Source organism: Misgurnus anguillicaudatus, chromosome 15 (assembly GCF_027580225.2).
Source record: "Misgurnus anguillicaudatus chromosome 15, ASM2758022v2, whole genome shotgun sequence".
NCBI classification, from domain to species: domain Eukaryota; kingdom Metazoa; phylum Chordata; class Actinopteri; order Cypriniformes; family Cobitidae; genus Misgurnus; species Misgurnus anguillicaudatus.
Genome location: NC_073351.2, coordinates 17,707,716 through 17,727,835, shown reverse-complemented (window position 1 = coordinate 17,727,835; position 20,120 = coordinate 17,707,716). Strand labels below are relative to the sequence as shown.

General features: G+C 36.8%; 1 protein-coding gene across 3 annotated transcripts; it reads right to left on the bottom strand.

Annotated features, from left to right (window-relative positions):
• Positions 1 to 1,519: 1,519 nt before the first annotated feature.
• On the bottom strand, positions 1,520 to 19,850 carry ppp1r13l (protein phosphatase 1, regulatory subunit 13 like). 3 transcript variants are annotated; one of them, XM_073853508.1, is made up of 13 exons: positions 19,645 to 19,788; positions 11,362 to 11,426; positions 11,073 to 11,192; positions 10,403 to 10,931; positions 9,502 to 9,594; positions 9,338 to 9,417; positions 7,003 to 7,803; positions 6,570 to 6,707; positions 5,211 to 5,344; positions 4,969 to 5,135; positions 4,495 to 4,688; positions 2,695 to 2,731; positions 1,520 to 2,471 (listed from the first exon to the last, which is right to left on the bottom strand). In XM_073853508.1, exons 2-12 carry the CDS (start codon positions 11,392 to 11,394, stop codon positions 2,723 to 2,725), a joined length of 2,298 nt encoding a protein of 765 aa, XP_073709609.1. In that variant the 5' UTR covers positions 11,395 to 11,426; positions 19,645 to 19,788; the 3' UTR covers positions 1,520 to 2,471; positions 2,695 to 2,722. The 3 variants fall into 3 exon arrangements, with proteins under 3 accessions (XP_073709609.1, XP_073709608.1, XP_073709607.1); XM_073853507.1 differs by lacking the exons at positions 2,695 to 2,731; positions 19,645 to 19,788 and adding an exon at positions 19,799 to 19,850; XM_073853506.1 differs by lacking the exon at positions 2,695 to 2,731.
• Between the last annotated feature and the right edge of the window lie 270 nt (positions 19,851 to 20,120).

The window sequence follows — 20,120 nt, the reverse complement described above, 5'->3', positions numbered from 1 at the left end:
ATATATATTTTAAACATATTCCAAAATATATTTCATATATATATCCTTTTTTATTTTAAATATGAAGAGTTTGGTTCCAAAATGAGATCACTCCGTTTTTAACATTTTGGTCAAAACATGTTATTATCATGTTATTATTGTGTTTTATTGTGTTACTTAGCTGTATATTATTAGTTATGAAGACTTAAATCAAAACAAACAAACTGCAGTTTAATTGACATTAAAGCAACACTATGTAGTTTCCATGTAAAAATGACTTAGAGCTCCCCCATGTGGTTGAAAAGCGCAACAGTGCCTGGTATCAGACACTCTTCTGCAGGCAGGGGGAGGGGTGGGGCTGTGTGCTCTACCCTCCACCACCACTTTCAGAGTCTACTTGTAGCAGCTAGGAGGCTGTTCAGGTTGCAGCAACAGTACAATTTGTCCAGTTAAAAGTTGTTCTATCACTGAAATAATTTTAGAGACATTATGTAAAGGTAAAAAACTACATAGTGTTGCTTTAATTTGAATGCACAATCAGAAAATATGATTTTTGAAAAAAATGAAAAACTGAGGTTATCTCATTTTGGAAGCAAACTGTTCATATACACATAACTCTACCATGTCGTTTTTGTCGTATGGAAGGTGCACATAGAGGTTTTTGCATCTGAGCTCCTCATTTGTTCTTGTTACATATAAGAACGGCACTTACAGTGACATACTCTATGCCTTATCATACACCAACACACAGGACATCTGGCTTTGTTATACAAGTACAGATAGCTATTTTATCTCCACACATGAGTACCTGGCCGTGACTTCAGTACACAGTGATGTTTACTTATTCTATGGTACTCTGAACATTGTATGTAGGAGAATAAAGCCCCCACTTGAGGCTTACGTAATCTAACCACAAGCATAAAAATATTATAAACATCAAGGTTTGGTTGATGCCCAGTGCCTATGTGTACCTATGTGTTATGCCTGAAGCTATATTTCCATGGATATAAAATAATTCATCTCACGTAATGCTGATGTAAATCTTGGAAAGGGTCGGGATAAACAAGCCTGTCTCTTTTATAGCGTGCATATTAAAAGAATCCTCTGCAGTTTAATTAAAACGATGACTTATTAGCATGCTTTGCCTAAAATAGACTAAAGTAAACACAACAGTAGATATTTAATGTATTAAACGTGCTTTAAATCATATAGTACCAGACACTATAGATGTGACTGTGTATTACAGAATTTTTTTTAATTATTTAGGATGACTTTACAAAGACGCCAGTAAAATCACAAATTTCAAATCATAAATCATTATTTAAAATACAAAAAATAACATAATATAGGATTTGTACCTGACCAAGAGGGTCAAGATAATTAAGCTCGTATGCCATATGAAGTCACCTCTCTGGGAAAAAATGGGGTCATTATAGGTGCAAGGGGGTTTGGTGTAAAACCAATCTGCTGTCCTCTACTGGAGGCTTTTAATATAGCACACACATACATTCCTTCTCTCATGCTGTTCAAACACTCCAAATATGTACAACTATATTTATTTAAGTTACCTTTGTGCAACCGTATTACAAAGAGTACTGCTTATCATCTCATAACAGTCACAGTCAATGGTTATGACTAACTGACTAAACAAACACAACTAAACCCCATTAAACTTCCTTTACATCCAAGCAAACATACAGTGCACATCCCACATGATAAGTACGTGTCTTACTTTCAGAAGTAAATATTTACTCATATTTCATGTATAAAGATCCCCATGAAACAGTGGGGTACAGACAGCCAGCAATAAAACCTTTAACATGTTATATAAAATACTGTAAATAATCAGATGTGTTAGGCCACTAATCATACAAATGCATCACTGACACATACAATATTCATCATCATTACTAATTAATAACAACTAATAAACAAAACACACTAAGTATGCAAGGACAAAGGCAATACTGACAGACAGATGAAGTCACGTCCTTTTTGAATAGTCCCACAAATAGAAAACGAGCATACAAACAAACGATTAAACTATAATTCTCTAAAGTATGAAGGTATGCTCATGCAATGTGTAAATCTGTCTTAAATGCCAAATGAATCAGTATAGTAGTATGTAAAGCACAGATTTACAGATCAAAAGTGCACTTACTATTAGTTCATTTATAGTTAAGATTATGTAAACTCACTTGAGAATATATCGGTTCCCAGCGAATGACTTCCAATCACAGATTTCACTGTGAATTACTGGAGATGATACAACATTTTTACTGAAATGGTTGCAGTGTGAATGCTAAGAATTCCATTAGCTGTCCCCAATGTACAATTTAAAGAGAGAAGTCTTGCAACACGAAGACCTCGCTTTTAAACACACGTATGAAGACAGATTCCCGGCCAGGCACAATTCAGACACCTTATATCTGAAGTCTGTAGATCGGCTCTTTGCTTTAGCACAATGTTCTCGGACGCACTTTTGGGAAAAGCTGGACAGGGGAAACAGAGAGAGAGAGAGAGAGAGAGAGACAAAACAAGTTAACCCAAGAACCTGCCAATAAAAGATTTTACAAATATTTTTGGGAAGCCAACAATGACCTTAAATGCTGAGTAACATTTAGGAATATATGAATAACAAAGTTTATACATGACCAGAATAATTTAGGTTTAATAGTTCACCCAAAAATGAAAATTCTGTCATCATATACTCACCCTCATGTTGTTATAAACCTGTATGAGTTTATTTATTCTGTTGAGCACAAAAGAAGACATTTTGATAAATGATGGTAAGCACACAGTTGACGGTACCCATTGACTTCCATATTTATTTGTTTATTGTCATTTTCATTTTTGGGTGAACTATCCCTTCATCAACACCTTGGTGGAGAAAACCTGTCCCTGTTGTGCAATTTATTTACTGCTACATAACAATCCAACTTTGATTTTCCTCGGCTGAAAAAACAGGTTTTGTCACTTTAATAAACTTGGCTTTTGGAAAATTGTCTGTTCAAAGGTGATCTTACTTTAAAGGAAAACACCACCGTTTTTCAATATTTTACTATGTTCTTACCTCAATTTAGACAAATTAATATATATCTATCTTTATTCAATGCGTGCACTTTATCTTTGTACAGCGCGTTGTGAACGTGTTAGCATTTAGCCTAGCCCCATTCATTCCTTAGGATCCACACAGGGATGAATTTAGAAGCCACCAAACACTTCCATGTTTTCCCTCTTCAAAGACTGTTACATGAGTAGTTACACAAGTAAGTATGGTGGCACAAAATAAAACGTGGCGATTTTTAAGCGGATCAAAAATGAGAACTAAAGCAGCACTTCGACCTCGGCGCGCAGTAACATCATTACTCCTGAATACTCCCCCCTACAGCACAAATTTTACAGCAATATTACTGTCTGGTAGTCCAGCTGATCAACTATTAACATCAGCTTGGACCACCTAATAACCATAAATGGCCAGCTGGAAATAGGCATGTGACGGTATCAGCTCTTTATGTTATCTTATGTATGACTTCTGTTGTGGTAGGAGGTATTATCACGGTATTGGATTACATTTAAAGATAAACTATTATTATTATTATTATTTATTATTCTTCATATTTATATTTTGGCTAGTTACTTTTTCAATTTAAATTATTTAAATAATTTAAATTATTTTTTAAATAATAAGTAACTTGCGCATTTAAGAAACTAAATATACATTTAAATTAATCTACAAATAAATTATAATTTATATTTTAATGATTTAGAAACAGATGAATATGCAAATCCATTTAGCATTTTATAACAGATTACTTGTTGATAAAATATAAATGAAATCTGGTATGAATATGAGGATAATAACATGAATAGAATGTTATTATTACATATTAATATTACTACAATATGAACATTTGCGATCATTATGATACCGTATTTTTCGGCTTATAAGCCGCATTTGTTTTTATAATTTGGCTGGTGCTGCGTCTTATAGTCAGGTGCGCCTTGTAAGTCAGTATGAATTAATTTTGACATTTATGAGGCAAGAGACAATATTACCGTCTATAGCCGCAAGAGTCCGCTATATGTTGCTTCTGTATTTATGCAATTCAATGGATTCAGTAATGACGAGTATGCAAACTTTACGCTAGTTGGCTTGTTCGGTTAATTTAGCCTATTCAACCTTCCAGGTAAGTTCTGTATGCTATTGTTTAAATACCGGATAATATTACTTTAACGTACAGACATCTATTCATCCTGCTGTTCTGTCTGCTATTGTTTAGTTGAATAACTTGCCTTTCCAGATTAAATGTCTGTTCTTCGGATTGGATTTTGTGAAATAATTTTCTAAATAAACGCGAGGTATAGTCCACTGTGACTTATATATGTTATTCCGTCTTAATGACGCATTTTTTAATGATGCGGCTTATACTTCGCACCATCGTATAGTCCGGAAAGTACGGTACATTTTGCAGGCCCAGTTAAAACATTTGATATCATCATGTGATCTCTTACAGCAAAGTAGTTGATCGGTACGAAGCCCTCTCGGCCGCACAGTGAAGCCCACCACCAGTCCACACCCTCAGTCTTCTGCAGTATGGTCACCATGTCTCCTTCTTTAAAGCTCAACTCGTCCGGAGCCTGGGCTTGATATCCCCATAAAGCGTACACCACCCCACTGTTCTCCACACCCATCATGTCCTCCACACCTAAACAAAAACGCAAACCATTAAACTGGACAAGTGCTGGCGCAAAATAATAGCATATAAAACGCAAAGTTCTCAAATGACTTTCTAATAAGGGAGGATTAAATTTCATCTCCACCCAAAAGTCTATGGATTGGCTCACTGTCCTTCCAAGCCCGTATGAGTGTACACTACTAATAATTCAGGAATGTGCAATTCATTGTGACTAACTAAATATAACTAAACACAAGTTTTAGGCATTATGTCTGTTTGTGTCTAATGTTTCTCATCACATCATCCACACCTTTTAAAAAGCTCTCGCACTTCTCGAAGCCCACGGCATATGGGTCACATTTCTGTGCTGCTGTGGCGCCATCACTGTCCGTTACAGCCATAACCGCCGCGCCGTTCCGCACAAGAAACTCGCACATTTCCAGGTCATTACAGGATGCAGCACAATGAAGGGGCGTCCTGCCAAAAAGATCAGAGTGTACTCGTACAAAAATACTGCACATGCTAAAATAAACACTTGCTTTTGAAGCTTACCAGCCGTGGCTGTCTGGAGCGCTAACGTTAGCCCCTATCCGTACCAGGTACTCGACCACTGGGAAGTGTCCAGCACAGATAGCATTGTGAAGGGCTGTGATGCCTTCATCATTTGCCATGCTTGGGTCACTTATCTATACAGGGACACATTGTGATGAAGAATTACAAAATGCTGCGTTTTTGCGATGGCATGTTAACTTTAAAAATGCACCCCTGTTCTGTTCTTCACTTTGTCAACCTGCTTTTTAAACACAAAATATGTCCTAATCCACATGCAGTCATGGACTACCCTACAGAAAAATCCAGCTAAAACCAGCACAAGCTGGTAGCTGGCTTTAGCTGGTTTAAGGTGGTTTACGCTGGTCCTCCCAGCCCGACAAAGCTGGTCATGCTGGTGGGCCAGCTGGTATTCCAGCATGACCAGCTAGACCAGCTTAAAATGTGACCAAAACACAGCTAGACCAGCCTGCTACACCAGCAAAACCAGCTTCCTACACCAGCAAAACCAGCCAAAACCAAGCTGGGGACCAGCCAAAACCAGCTCACCAGCTTATGCTGGTCTTAGCTGGATTTTTCAGTAGGGTAAACAGTTATGGTGCTGCTTACAGTCACCTTCTAACTAACAGAATTTCAAGTCATCGCCCAAAATGCCACCCTAGGGCTTCCATTTTTATTATTATGCAAATATTATGCAAATTATGCAAAATAAAATTTTTACAAGGTGTTTGGATTAAATGTATGTTGGCAGTGTGTAAACACTACACCCAAAAATAAAAAACTAATCAACGCACTCCTACTTTTTAAATCCCCATTAAGCCAAAGCGGTCTCATTAGACATGCTGTTTTGATTCTCTTGTTAATGTGACATCACACAAACAAAGCCCCGCCCACAGCCACCGACTAACTGGTTAATTAGACCTAAAAAGCTTTTCTAAATGTGTTTGTTAGCACTTTGTAGGGCTAATGCAGCTAACAATACTATTGTCTCAGACTGTATTCACAGGAATCAGATATATTTTTAACCAAAAGCGCCTATTGTCTGTTGGTAAGGGCACGCCTTACAAACTGTAACTCATTTGCATTTAAAGGTACATACAAGAAAAAAGCGCCTTCTTGCTTCCACCCAAATAGGGGCATTTTGGACATGCTATAATAAATGATCTGTAGTGTATTTTTTCATCTGGAACCTCACAGACACATCACCTGAGCAACACACCTGAGAATTATAGTAAATCCTGTAAAAATGGGCATGATATGTACCCTTTAAGTCTGATTATAGTTTAATGATACGGTTACTATCACTTCAAAGCATACGGGAGTTTAAATCTAAACTCTAAACAGAAGATAAGGTTAACATACCTCCTGTGCAGCTTTCTGTACAGTTTCCAATTCTCCCACTAAAGCCCCATCCAACATCAGCACCAGTGGGTTCAGATGAGCCCTCCGTGCGGACTGTTTAGAGGCTTTTTTCGTCCTTCGCAAGATAGACCGAAGATACTGTGAAAGCAGGTGGATAATTCCAGATTAAAAAATAAAATGTGAAAATCTGTGAAATCCAGGCTAAATAGTCTCATAATACTAAAATATAAGAATAGCAGCATCAAAAACTTCGATCAGTGATTTTACATCGATTTAAATCCTTGACATGGTCAATATTAAAGATAATAAGACTTTTCTTTACAAACAACATCAGTTCATCTACTAAAGTGATATTTTTGACCCTGCATTTAATGCTTTTTATTTAAAATCATCCTACAAAATGTAAAGAATACTTAATCTCTAATCCCCTTACTTTTTGTTCACCCGAGACCTGTATCTCTGTGAACGGTCTCTGAGCAGTTTTGGGACTCTCTTCTCCATCCGAAGAGCTTCCGCTTTCGGCAATGGGCTCCTCTTTGATGCGGATGCTCCTCCTGCGAAACAGTTTGCCCATCATCTGCTTGTAATGGTTGGGCTTGGGAATCTGCAACTCTGTAAACGGTTGAGAGATTTCAGTGGAGCCACGTTTCTTCAGAGCCCTGGGGAACTCGGACCGTATCCGCATGAGTTCCTCTACGTCAGCGACCATTTCTGCTTCCGGTGCCACCATGGGCTGCAGTCGTGTGGGGCTGAGAGGTCGTGGGGGCATCTCTGAATCCTCCACCTTACCCTCATCTTCTTGTCTCTTGTCTTGATCAATTAAAGAGCCATCGGTTTTGCTTGTGTCCTGTTTCTCAAGCTCAGCTTCCACATCTCCAGGGTAAAGTACTTCTCGATAGTAGTTAGGTTGTCTCTGAGATTGCTGAGGTTGAGGTGCTTGAACAGGCCGGAAGTACTCTCTGGGCAAAGGCACACATTGTTGGTAAAATCCTTGCTGGTGCTCTCCCACTGGATCAGGTGTATATCTGGTGTCATTTAAAGTATAGTAGGGGTTTTGAAGCCTCATGATGACAGAGAGTGGGATTGGCCTATGCTTGCGGGCTTCCAGAGCCGGTGGAATGGAGATACGGGAGATGATGGGCTGAGGACCGTAGGGTGAGCTGCCGGTTGAGGTGAGATCAGGGGGCACATTGATACGGGTGTTTCGTGGGAGTGAGCTGTAAGAGGGTGAAACCTAACACGGCAAGAAAAAAATCATGTTACAGAATAGGAATTGTCTGTACTTGTTTCTCATACCTGGAAGGTGTTCTAATTTCTATAAAAAAAGCATTACAGTGACTGCACAGGTTTGAGTCGCATTGATCCTTAGCACTTCGAATGTTATTTCTATCTTATTTAAAACCTCTGATTTAAATCATCAGCTATTTGCAGAGATTCATGAAATTAATTTGTCAAATACAATAAGCACAAAATAAACCAATCAAATCTGAAAATAATCTCAACATTACAAACTTTGATTTAAAATTGAAAATATTTGAAAATAAGATCAAACAGATAAAAGGTACAACTCTTTCCCCACCAGCGTTTTTTAAAAAAAAGTTGGCAACCAGATTTTCACAAAAGTTTAATGCCTTCCAGAAAATGTTCTTCTTTAAATATATAAATATATCAAATAAAAAGAACAAACCCTCTGCTTTCATATAAAAAAAGTTTCAACCTACCTTCATTTGTTCTCTTTTATCACCTCTCAAATATGGGTAAGTTTCTTAAAAAATATCAAATTTTGAGCAAAAAGCTGGGATAATTTCATTTTTGTGAAAGACTTTTAATAGCGATGATCAAAACATACAGAGTTTTAACTGTTTGCCCTAAGGGTGTTCGCCTCCTGGTGGATAATAGCGGAAATACGGATTGCTAGAAAAACTTGTCATTCACAGGGAGGCGTTTTCTCTTAATTGACGAGTTAAATCGTCAATGGCCGGGAAAGAGTTAAACATATTTCATAGAACAAACTTATTTAAAAAGTAGAGATGCACCGATATATCGGCCAATAATCAGTATCTGCAATGGGACAATAGTTTAAACAAGCAGATAGTCATGGCCAATATATCCTCTCCATCAAAAGAAAACAGGAATATGCAATGAATTTGAGCTCTGTTTATAAAAATGTAAAAAAAAGAAGATTTAATATTCAGAATTAAGTTATTGCAAGTTAATACAACTACCACACTATTGGCATCGGTATCTGCAGATATCAGTCTGAATAATCGGCTATCGCTGCATCTCTAATATAAAAAGACATAATTTGATCAAGAAGATTACAACATTTATATTTATTGATTCGTTTAAAATACAATATATTTTAAGTTTATTGCACAATATGAAAAGATATCAATTGTTGTCAGAAGGCACGTGTCTGACTTGTGTTGTCGTCTTATTTATCAATCTGGGAGATTATGGTAAGTTTTTGCCTTGAAAGATTTATAGTCAATCGTTAAATATCAAGTTCTCTAGCAAGCAAAAATTGATGTGATTTTTAATTCCAAAACAAAGAGAAATAAGTTATTGAAGAGATGGTCTGATAAAGGTGCATGTTGACAAAGTGTTAAAGAATGTGAGAATGAGAAATACAGAGGAAATATCAACAACTTTCCAAATACAATTCCAGATAATTCAACAAAGGCTGTAATAGTGCCCCAAGCAAAATTTAAACAGGCAGATCTAATAAAAAAAAACACCTTCACACACACCCCACAAAATCTGCATACCTTTTTGGTGGAAGGAGGGCCGTCCAGATTTGATTCTTTCCAGTTAGTGTTGGGTACAGACGGTCTAATCCATTCATTCTCTGTGGCATGAAGAAAAAATATTAAAATCGAGAGAGCGAATGGGCTGCTCCATATCCATATGTGCTTAATGTACAAGGACTCACTATCAAAGGTGTGGTGAGGCTTTCTATCAGATATAACATCCAGGTCTGTCTCGTTCCACTTAGAGGGAGTTTTCTGCTTCTGCATTCCCTCCTCTAAAAAAATGAGGTACACAGACAGGTACGCATATATTAGTCACATATAAAATGACACTTTTGACTCAATAAAAACACCTTTACCCAAATCTATTTTATCTATACAGCACTTTTCCAAACAACTTATTGCAGTTTAAATGATTTAAACACAAAACAAACAGCTGACATTAAATAAAAATCATAAGTGTGGCCACATATTCTATATTAATTCACCAAGCTGATTTGCCTATTGATGGGAAATGGAAAACAACCATTTTTTTTATGAAGATACCTGCTTATTGAACATTGGTGTTAACAAAACCATCACACTGTCAGTATACAGTAGTTAAATCATTGTAACCGTGGGTTCACACCAGCCACGCTTAAGGTGTCAAAATCGCGTCTACCGCATCTAGTTTGCTGCTTGAAGATTTTGAATTTACTCGCTTCTTTTGCGCGTAAAGGTCGCGCGTGAAATCCAAGTCATTGAGACATTCACGTGTTAATTTGCGTCATGGGAGGGGCTTCTGCAACTCCGCTCGCTTTCTGTAACAACGTCACTACTAGAGCAAGCTCCTGATTGGTTAACGCTAGCGCGAACTAGATGCGCATATGAGGCGGAATCGCGTCTAGTCCGCAGCACGCTAAATGCCTCATTACAGACCTATAGACGCGCGTTAACGCGTCTTCACATTGACTTAACATTGAAATCACTCGCGCTTGATGCTTCTACCGTGGCTGGTCTGAACGCAGCATAACACATGGCCTTTGTGCTTAATTCCAATATGCTCACATAAAAGCAAAAAAAAGAAGGAACGAATGCAGTTACCCATGGTTCTGAATGGCTGGAAGTTGCGTGGTAGCGTGCTGATTCCATGTTGAGTGAAAGGCTGAGGTGCCCTTGGACTTGGAGACAAAGCCAAGGGACTACTTGAAGGCTGCATCAAACTGCGAGTTGGTTTGTTGTCATAAATGGAGCTAGATACGGCGGTCTGCTCCCCATAACTACCTGTTCTCACGCCTCGATCTTGAGACCTCTGGGACTTTGGAGACATGTTAGGGGGTGTCAGTTGGTCGTAGGAATACCTTGTATCTGAATAGTCTTTGCTGGAAATGAAAGGGGAGCTCTGTTGGGTTAAAGGACTGGGAGATGAAGGCCTTAATTTCATGACAGGTACGTCCAGGTTGGATTCTTTTCTATTCATGGTGGAATCCAGCATGCGTTGGTTGGGCTCTGTGGTGCTTGTCGAGCTTTGAGAAAAAGACAAGTTTCCCACGGTGCTATTATTTCCATTGTTGTTTGCACTAAAGTAACTACCGCTGCCATTGCTGCTGTTTTGGGGTATGGGGACGGTAATCTGCAAAAGGCCAAAGAAAAGGTCAAGAAACAAAACTCACACTTGATCCTGATTATATCTAGGTTTAATCTCTGGATTTAGCCTTTTGGAACTCATAGGATGGCTTAAGAGGAATAAAAACAGCTCAGTCTTGTTTGGTACCTTTGAAGTAGTGCTTGGCACGGCTGGAGCGGCTTCCTGCAGGAGAGAGCTAAACTCTCGAGACAGCTCATCTGCCGTGGCCAAAGATGCATTCAGTTCATCGTTGATGGACTGAAACAAAACACACACACACAAAATAACTGATTGTTAGTAATGACAAATGGAAAATCATGACTCAAATGTAACAAGACATGCTATGTTAATAGTTTCGCTTGTAACGTGTTCAAGCCTGTATAAATAGGAAATAAACACGGTATTGTTTTTGACTTATGTGTTAATACTGAAACAAGAAGCTACTGGCATAGCTGCCTTGGGAGTTCATGCTGTTTGTGTTTCCAATTTATTCAACACTTCCTAAATAAAAAGATGAGCAGATTAGTCAATCATAATGCACATACAGTACATACTTCTACACAAAACATAATGCTGCAATGCACTAATTTCTATAAGTAGTTTTTCATGTCTGTGGCACGACTTTCTTTATCGTGTCATTGTTTTTCCTATTTTTTTTACCATTGTCGCATGGGATTGGGGTTAGAATCACTTTCTGTGACATTCTAACCCAAACCCCAAATCCAGGCGAGAATAGTTTTAAAAGTTGGAGGAAAAAACATGTAGAAACCAGTGCATAAAATAACATCCTAACGCAAATGCCGAATCTAACCCCGAGCGACAATGATTTAAAAATAGCAAAAAACAAAAAAAAATAATACAATAAAGAAAGTTACGAGTGGCACAGACAAGAAAAACTATAGAAGTTTGTGCTGGGTGACACGAAAAAGTCATTCGTGCTCCAGTGGCAACAGAAATTCCTAATTTATTTAAAGGGACAATAAGTAGGATTTACCCCCATCTGGTTGTAAATTTGTATTTTGCATTCAAATGAATAGTGCTCTTTAGCGCCTCCCTTTTCCAAATGCGTGTTGCAACTACGGTAGCCGTTATGTACTCACTGATCTCCTTGTCCGTTACAGCTGGTTCACGTGTTCTGAATGAAAACGCGTTGGTATTCTAGTGCTTTTTGTCCTTCTCTGCTATTATAGTTTAATAATATGTTGCTGCGTCCGAAACCGCCTACTACATACTATATAGTACGCGAAAAGCAGTAGCCGAAGCGAGTAGTATGTCCGAATACATAGTATTCGAAAATCAGTATGCGAAAAGTACCCGGATGACCTACTACTTCCGGTTAGATTTTGCAGTGTGCATAAGATGGACGCTACACTATCCCATGATGCCCCGGACGAGGAGTTATCCAACGAAGAAGAAGAGGCACGCGGCTGTTTTCGCGCTGAAATGACACGACGTGATGACGACATATGTCACGTGATGTAGCAACATGGCGGATGTAGTACGTCCGAATCTCATTCATACTACCAGGATTCATACTATACAGTACCTACTGTTTTAACGCCAAGTAAGTAGGTACTTCATCTAATTCAGTACCTACTATACAGTATGCGGTTTCGGACGCAGCCATGGTGAAACGACATGGAAGCCTCCTTGGACTTACCCGTTCAATGTAAGTAAAGAGAAGAAATTCTAAGCTTACAAAGAAAAGTCAGATCATTGGCAGAGGTCATTTGACACCAATGAGGACATATTTATGAATAAAGACATTTACTTAAACACCCTACTTACTGTCCCTTTTATAACACAAATAAATGAATCAAATATTTTATGACAATAACACGACTTGCCGTGAGATAAGGTAGATACAGCTACAGGTCCTTGAATTCTTGCCTGCCTGCCAAACCTCTCCACAGACTTGTAAACCATGCTCTGGCCAGGCAAATTTAACTAGTACTACTGATCGAGTCATTTAATGAGATCGATATCGATCTGCAGCCGATCGGCACATCCCTAATCCGTTAGTCCTTTAACCTGATATCTTTTTATAAGACACTTTGGCCTTCATACAAGTACAGTAAGCATGTACTGTACTGTATACAGTAGGCATTTACTGTTCTCTGTGTAGTTTTACATCTGCCAGTCCATTTTTCTCGCTTTTTCAATATTGACTCATACAACTGAAAGAATAGCATCACCCACACACAGTCAAATGTTGGTCTGATATGGCTTTGAATTTGTAAGAAACATCACTCATACAGTAACAAAGAATGCAATATGTTATGGCATGTTAGTGTTTGCAGTTGATATTGAATGGTTTATTGAAAACATTAAGCTAAGAGTTGGTGGACTTGTGAGTGGGAGATTATTGCTTAAGCTATTGTCACTTTCACAAGGCGGGTGATTCTCACGAAACCATTGAAACACCACGGCACTAATGATTTTAGCTTTAAAATGTGTAATATAGTAACATTAAAAAGCATCAGAATTAACACAATGCTGTGTTCTACCTTGCACAATGTGTGATTTCAACATAAGAATTTATAATTGTAAATTTTATCTCATTTTCTGCTGAAATTCTCATTACCGCAATGTGTCCGGCTGTGTTTGAACATGCGTTATGTTGTAATTTAATCAAATTAACACAAACATATTAAGAAAAAAAATAAATGGATGTTTTGCTAAACTACTTTAGATGACAGAAAAAATATTTACTGAATATTCATGTATAATAATAATGAAGAAAAATTAGGAAAATGATGTGTCCATGCCTGATGTTCTCATCCTCCGCAACACTTTTTGAGAACAGTTTAAGCACACATACAGAATTTTAATAAAGTTTGATTTTGAGTGACCAAGCACATTGACCAGTTACTTCAAGATGGCTACCAGGTAAGATCATTTTTTACAGTTAATTTGAAATATTGTCTTGTCAGAATGCTTACACGACATTTTGATTATCATTACCGCAACAGATGCTTATTAAATGTTAATTTAATTAATAGAAGCATAATACTTTGATTTTAAATGCATGTGCAGAATCTCCAAATTATGTTCTTTCAGGTTTGTCATGTCATTTTGAAAATATGTCAGTGTTGATTTTCTGACTGTTGCAGTAATGAGATTTTTTAGGACAAATTTTTTAAATTATGTTACAAAAAGTGTTAAATGATAAGTAAAAGTTTTTAAATTAATGTTCCCATTTACTCCAGACTTTGTTTTTCAATGTCTGGTGGAAACAAAAGTAAATTTAAGCAATTTTTACATTTTCATGCTTGACATTTTTAAAACCAAGTTTACGTGAGAATCACCCAGGCAGGAAAACCAAATGCGTATTTGCTTTTCATTCCCGGATAACACAGAACACACAAGTAAAGGGTACTGACAGCAAGTTGTCCGGTGTGTTTATTTGGTCAAGAAAATGTGTACTAACTCCAAGTAAAAGTTTTAATGTAACGACTTCAGACAGTTTAAAGGGATAGTTCACAACAAAATGAAAATTGTGTCATCATTCACTCACTCTCATGTTGGTACAAACCTGTATACATTTCCTTGTTCCGATGAACACAAAGAAAGATACCCTAAGCCATGTTTGTAACCAAACGGTCCATAAGCCCCATCAACTTCAACAGTATTCTTTGTTACTACTATGAAAGTGAATGGGCCTCATGAACGGTTTGGATACATTCCTCAAACTATCTTCCTTCGTGTTTATCAAAACAAATAAATTTATGAGAAAAGTGAGAAAATCATGAAAGAATTCTCATTTTTGGGTGAACTAAGCCTTTGTGTTGGTGTTTTTCTGTTTGCACTTTGAGTCACATTCACACAGACACTTACAGCATTGTCCAGATTACAGCGTCAAACATTGATTGGGTCACGACTTACTTCAAGACCCCTATCTTTACTAAAGCACACTGCTGAAGCTTATACACACCCTTTTTTCCCAGTCTGACCATAATAGCTGATGTCTGCCTGTCATTCACATCTCAGCACTTATTCACCAACTGGCATTTTGACTTTGGGTGTCTGATTATTTAACACTTTTGTTGAAGTGTCTATGCACTCTTGTCTTGAAGTGAGTCAGGAATGCAGATTGACACAGGGTAATAATAACTCTCGGGCATGATGATAAGAAGACCTAACCCATTTTCCACCTCAGGCTAAAACACTACTGTGTAAGCCATTAGCCACTTTCTAACAGATTTAGGTGTGGTGACAAAAAACATCTGTTTTAATTGTAACTTACTTTCCCAATCATTTGCTATGACTGTCATGTGCCCTGACATGTATACCTTGTATAATATTCTTTAAATGTCATACATTGTATTGTATATATATACAACATCAGGTAACACTTTACAATAAGGTTCATTAGTCAACATTAGTTAGCTACACTAGTTAACATGAACTAATAATGAACTGCACTTACACAACATTTATTAATCTTTGTTAATGTTAATTAAATGTTAACTAATCCTTTATTAAAATCTTGTTAACGTTAGTTAATGCACTGCGAACTAACATGAACAAACAATTAAAAACTTTATTTCTATTAACTAACAAAGATGAATAAATACTGTAATAAATGTATTGCTCATGGTTTGTTTGTGTTAGTTAATACATTAACTAATGTTAACTAATGAACTTTATTGTAAAGTGTTACCATTATAATAATCCCTTATAATTATGTATGAATACATTGTATTCTATTTTGTATATTTAATCATTTTTCTGTTTTTTGTCTTTTCCTTTTTTCAAATCCTGGTATGAAACGATTCAACACTGCATAAGAGCACGATATAAATACATTTAAAGGGACACTCCACTTTTTTGGCTGCATGATAGCCGAAAATAGTCCCCTTAGTAACTTTCAATAGCAGGGGACTATTTTCGGGCACTGTGTAATATCATTGCGCCTCCTGCAGCCATGTTACAGCAGCAAAGTCCTTGATTATTACGCCAGAATGAGAGTATAGTTCCTAGTCATATCTGCCTAGAAAATCACAACTTTAAATTTTTTTGTCTGTTTTAGTACACGATGTAACTACAGAAGAGTCAAGTTTTAAATAGGAGAAATATTGAAATTCTTGAGCACGATGCTAATGGTCTAATTGGATTCAATGGATTATGCTAAGCTATGCTAAAAGTGGTAGCACCAGACCCGGAGATCGGCTGAGTGGATTCCAAAACGGTAAAAATCAAATGTGTAACTCTAGGGAAGCTGGAAAATTAGTATATTTTCAAAAAAGTGGAATGTCCCTTTAAATTGAACTGAATGTATATGATATGATCTTTCAGATTTTTTTTTTGCATATTTTGCTGTAAAAAAAAACGATTTGTTGTTTCAACTTAAAGTACATTACCTGATTGTCTTCAAATTTTAAGTGATTTCAACTTAAAAATAATAGTTGACATGATGTTAACCCAGATATTGTCTTTACTTAAACAATCAAGTAAACATCACTTAATATTTTCTGTTTTGAAGCCAAAGCTTAAAAAGTTTAGTTGATTTAACTTTTAAGCTTACAAAATCCATTAAACTAAAACATTCAAGTAAAATGAACTTAAAATTATTAGTTCATGTTGTGAGGAATACCCATAATCCTTCGCGCCTGAATATTTTGATTATTTTCTGCTTTTTCACATAATAAAAACTGATAAGAACTTACTCTACTCAAATATTTGTTGATAAAATATCATATAGGTTCAAGCTCTTATATTATTGATGCTGTTTTGTTGTAAATGATAATTTTGTGAAGTCACCGTTCAGATGATCAGTGTTTCCGTACATGAACCCTGTTCAGAACATTCTATTGTGTTTCTCTCCACAGTACTGACAATGTATGTCAAAAACACAGCTTTGTGTGTGTTTCTGTGGAGAATTACGTTTATTCAATGATTGACTTAAAGTCAGTCATTAATTTTGTGTTATAATACCATTTATAACATCAAAAGTAATATAAAGTGATCAAAACTAAAGTTATATGCAACGGGTTTCCTCACAAATTTCTAGTAATGTCAACTAATCCGGGTTGACATTAAGTTGAATTAACTCAAAATTTTTAGGGAACCAGGTAACATACTTTTATAAGTTGAACCAACAAATCTTGTCTTTTAAAGTGAAATCTAAGTTTTTTGGTTTATGCAAAGTGCACAGGATAATCTTGTTGTTACAAAAACCTTGGTTAAATGGTGACTTATCTATACAGTAGCCACAACAAATAACAATTTGATGAGTATAACATTATAGGGTTACAAAAAAAAGTAAATTCTCTTCACATTTGTCATTCCAAACCTGAATGACATTCTTAGCTAAACTTTCAGTGTTTCATATCTAATGTAAGTTTTTTTCAGCAGAATTTGTTTCTTCAGATCTTCAATTATGTCACAGTGGTAACTGAAAGAGAGCAATTATTGCATCTCAGACATAACAATACCTCATGCATTGAAATGACACCTTCTAAAGCTCAAATTTTCAAAAGAGCAAGGGTGTGTCAGACTCTACAGTTGCTGATCAAAACAAATAAAATGGGACATCCATTCAACAGAGTAACAGGGTTCAAATTCATGAAGGACCTTGCCATGGTAGTCTAATGATGTATTGTGACCAAGACAGCAGCAAGAAGGTTCAACAGCCAGACTGGGTATAAAAATCAATTATACAAATACCACCTACAAACACTGAGACTACGTTTACACGTGAGCGGCTATTTTCATAAACGGACATTTCAACCTCTCCGGTTTCAAAAATAACTTTGTGCACACATGTCAGTTTTCAGAAAAGTGTTCATTGACACGTACCCGTCCCGTGTATATATATGCCGTCAAGAGCATGCTAAACCTCTAGGTGGCGGTGTAACAAGAAGCTCAAGCCCACGTAAGCCAATCAGAATCCCAAAAACACCAACAAATCACTTCCTGTTTCTCTTTTAAACAAGGTCGCACTTTTGGTGTAGGTGCGAGCTCTGGCGCATACTGTGACGTTGGCTGCCTAAACATACGTTTGTCTCAGTTTACATGCAACAGTGTAACCGAAGATTTTCCAAATCTCCACTCTGGCCGGAGTTTTTAGATAGAATCGGATTTAGAGGCAAGTTCTCCGTTTGTTTGTAAACGAAAGGGCGCAAATTAAGGGAAATGTCTCAGTTTTTCAAAATAACCATGTATGTGTAAACAAGGCCTGGTCAAGAAGAATGTAGTACTACAGAAGTGTACTGTGTGTGCAGTCCTCTCCTACAATAAAAACATGGATCTTTAGATTACAATCCATTAAAAAATGTCCCCACCTTTCTTTTGACACGGACCAATGAGTGATTACAAAAAACTCATGAGCATCACCCCATTAATACTTTGAATCAAAGTTAAAACCGCAGGAGGACATTTCCTGTGGCCAAGCTTGCCTAACTCAATTCAATTGAACGAACATAAGAAAGCTAATAAAGGTAAAATCCATTGACTAGCCAAGTGCAAAACAAATAAAGTAGCAATTCTACATTACATTTAACCACCATGTAGCACAGTACAATGTTGTAACGTCTTATCAGCTTAGTAATCATTCAAGACATTTTATCAGATGTGCAGCAGTAAGTAAGCATTTGGGTTGCAACACTAGCAATAGGGAGTGTCAGGTTATTTTCAAACAATAATGGCTTCATGACTATACCATGGTTAGTCACCCAAATACCATGGATGAGTTATACACAAGTGATCTTGCTCACCTATACCATCATTGCTGTTTTTTAGAGAATGCTTTGTCTTTGTACAGCCCTACCCTAAAGGGAATCCAAAGAGCATACACAGATTTGCATTCAATAACATTCGCTTCAGGAATTTCTCAACTCTTCAAATGTACAAGCTTAACATTCCTTGTGAATCACACAAAATATCGAACCCTGACTAAATCCAAAAGATCTGCAGAAAAGCTCTTATAAAGCAGACTAGAACAGGCTTGCATGTGATTCACCTAACATACAAAATGTGTGTTTATAAAGCACATTATGGATCAATGAGCAAGCTCAGAGCGTGTTGCAGCAGGACAGGAATTAAGACAGATATGCAGTTCAGCTGGTTCCGATAGCATTTATTTAGATGGCAGGTCGAGCCTGCATGCTGGAATTGGGCCTGTTCCCATCACTGTACAAAAATGACATGATGAGGGTGCTTATTACTGAACCTGCTCAAAAAGTGTACAAGGATTACAAGGATTGTTGATCAGATGAGATTTGGTGCATGTTTAAAAAAAAGATTTCTGACTAAAAACTGTTGATTTACAAGCTGACATAACTGTTATGCATACACATTTTGATAGGCAGCATCTATTTTTATACATAATGGCACAAATAGGCTTTTGAGTGGATCAAAGACTTCATCCATGCTGTATGATGAATTATATATATATAAATGTATATGTGAACTGAATAAACAAAGGGTTGACTTTAAATAACAGTTTTGTTCTGCTCTGCCTGCTCTTTAAAAACATCTGATTCCCATTAGTGCCCGGAATGACTCCTCCTCGTACATGCCCCAACAAAGACGACTTTAAACATCGAAACATGCCTTTTTCTTTTATTTAAAATAAATAAATAAATAAAAAGCCAACAAGTCTCGAGGATTCGCATTAAAATGGCCTAACATAATGGTCGCGACATCGTCAAGTAAAACTGTTCTGCGAGCTGAAATCTGATTCAACAGCACACTGAGATAAAATACAATTCAGTACCTTGAATAGCTGTAATAGTTTTGACGTTCCGGTACCGTACAATGACCAATCTCAATCCCATTCATATGTTACATGGCTTCTTGTAAACTGTTGTAACTTGTGTTTAACTCTCGCCTGTAAAGTTTTGATATATATCATTCAGAGTCCAGCCCACCTTTGACGCTGAAACCCGACCCACTGCAGCCTGTAATGTGGCCTGTAGTGCGGTGGTGGCGCTGTGGTCGCAGGTAAACAATGAGCTGCAATGACAAACAGAAAGTTTGTTTATTTTATTTATTTTATTTATTTTAAAATGCTTGTTTTAAGTCCATATATTTTGAGCTATGTATAGTGTATTTTATATAAAAGGTTATACTAAAACCAACGAAGGATAAAAACAAGATGAGAATTACATTAAAATGTTATTTGTATAATAATGTTGTTATATTATCCTGTGTTATATTTTCCTTAAAATTATATAAATACCATAATTTAAT

Excerpts from the sequence above, each read along its gene's own strand:
- ppp1r13l (XM_073853507.1), bottom strand. The coding sequence starts at position 11,394 with ATGAACTCCCAAGGCAGCTATGCCAGTAGCTTC. Across the intron at positions 6,708-7,002 it reads AGGTCTCGGGTGAACAAAAA|TATCTTCGGTCTATCTTGCG; the intron begins GTAAGGGGATTA and ends CTGCTTTCACAG. Across the intron at positions 4,689-4,968 it reads GTGCGAGAGCTTTTTAAAAG|GTGTGGAGGACATGATGGGT; the intron begins GTGTGGATGATG and ends GTTTTTGTTTAG.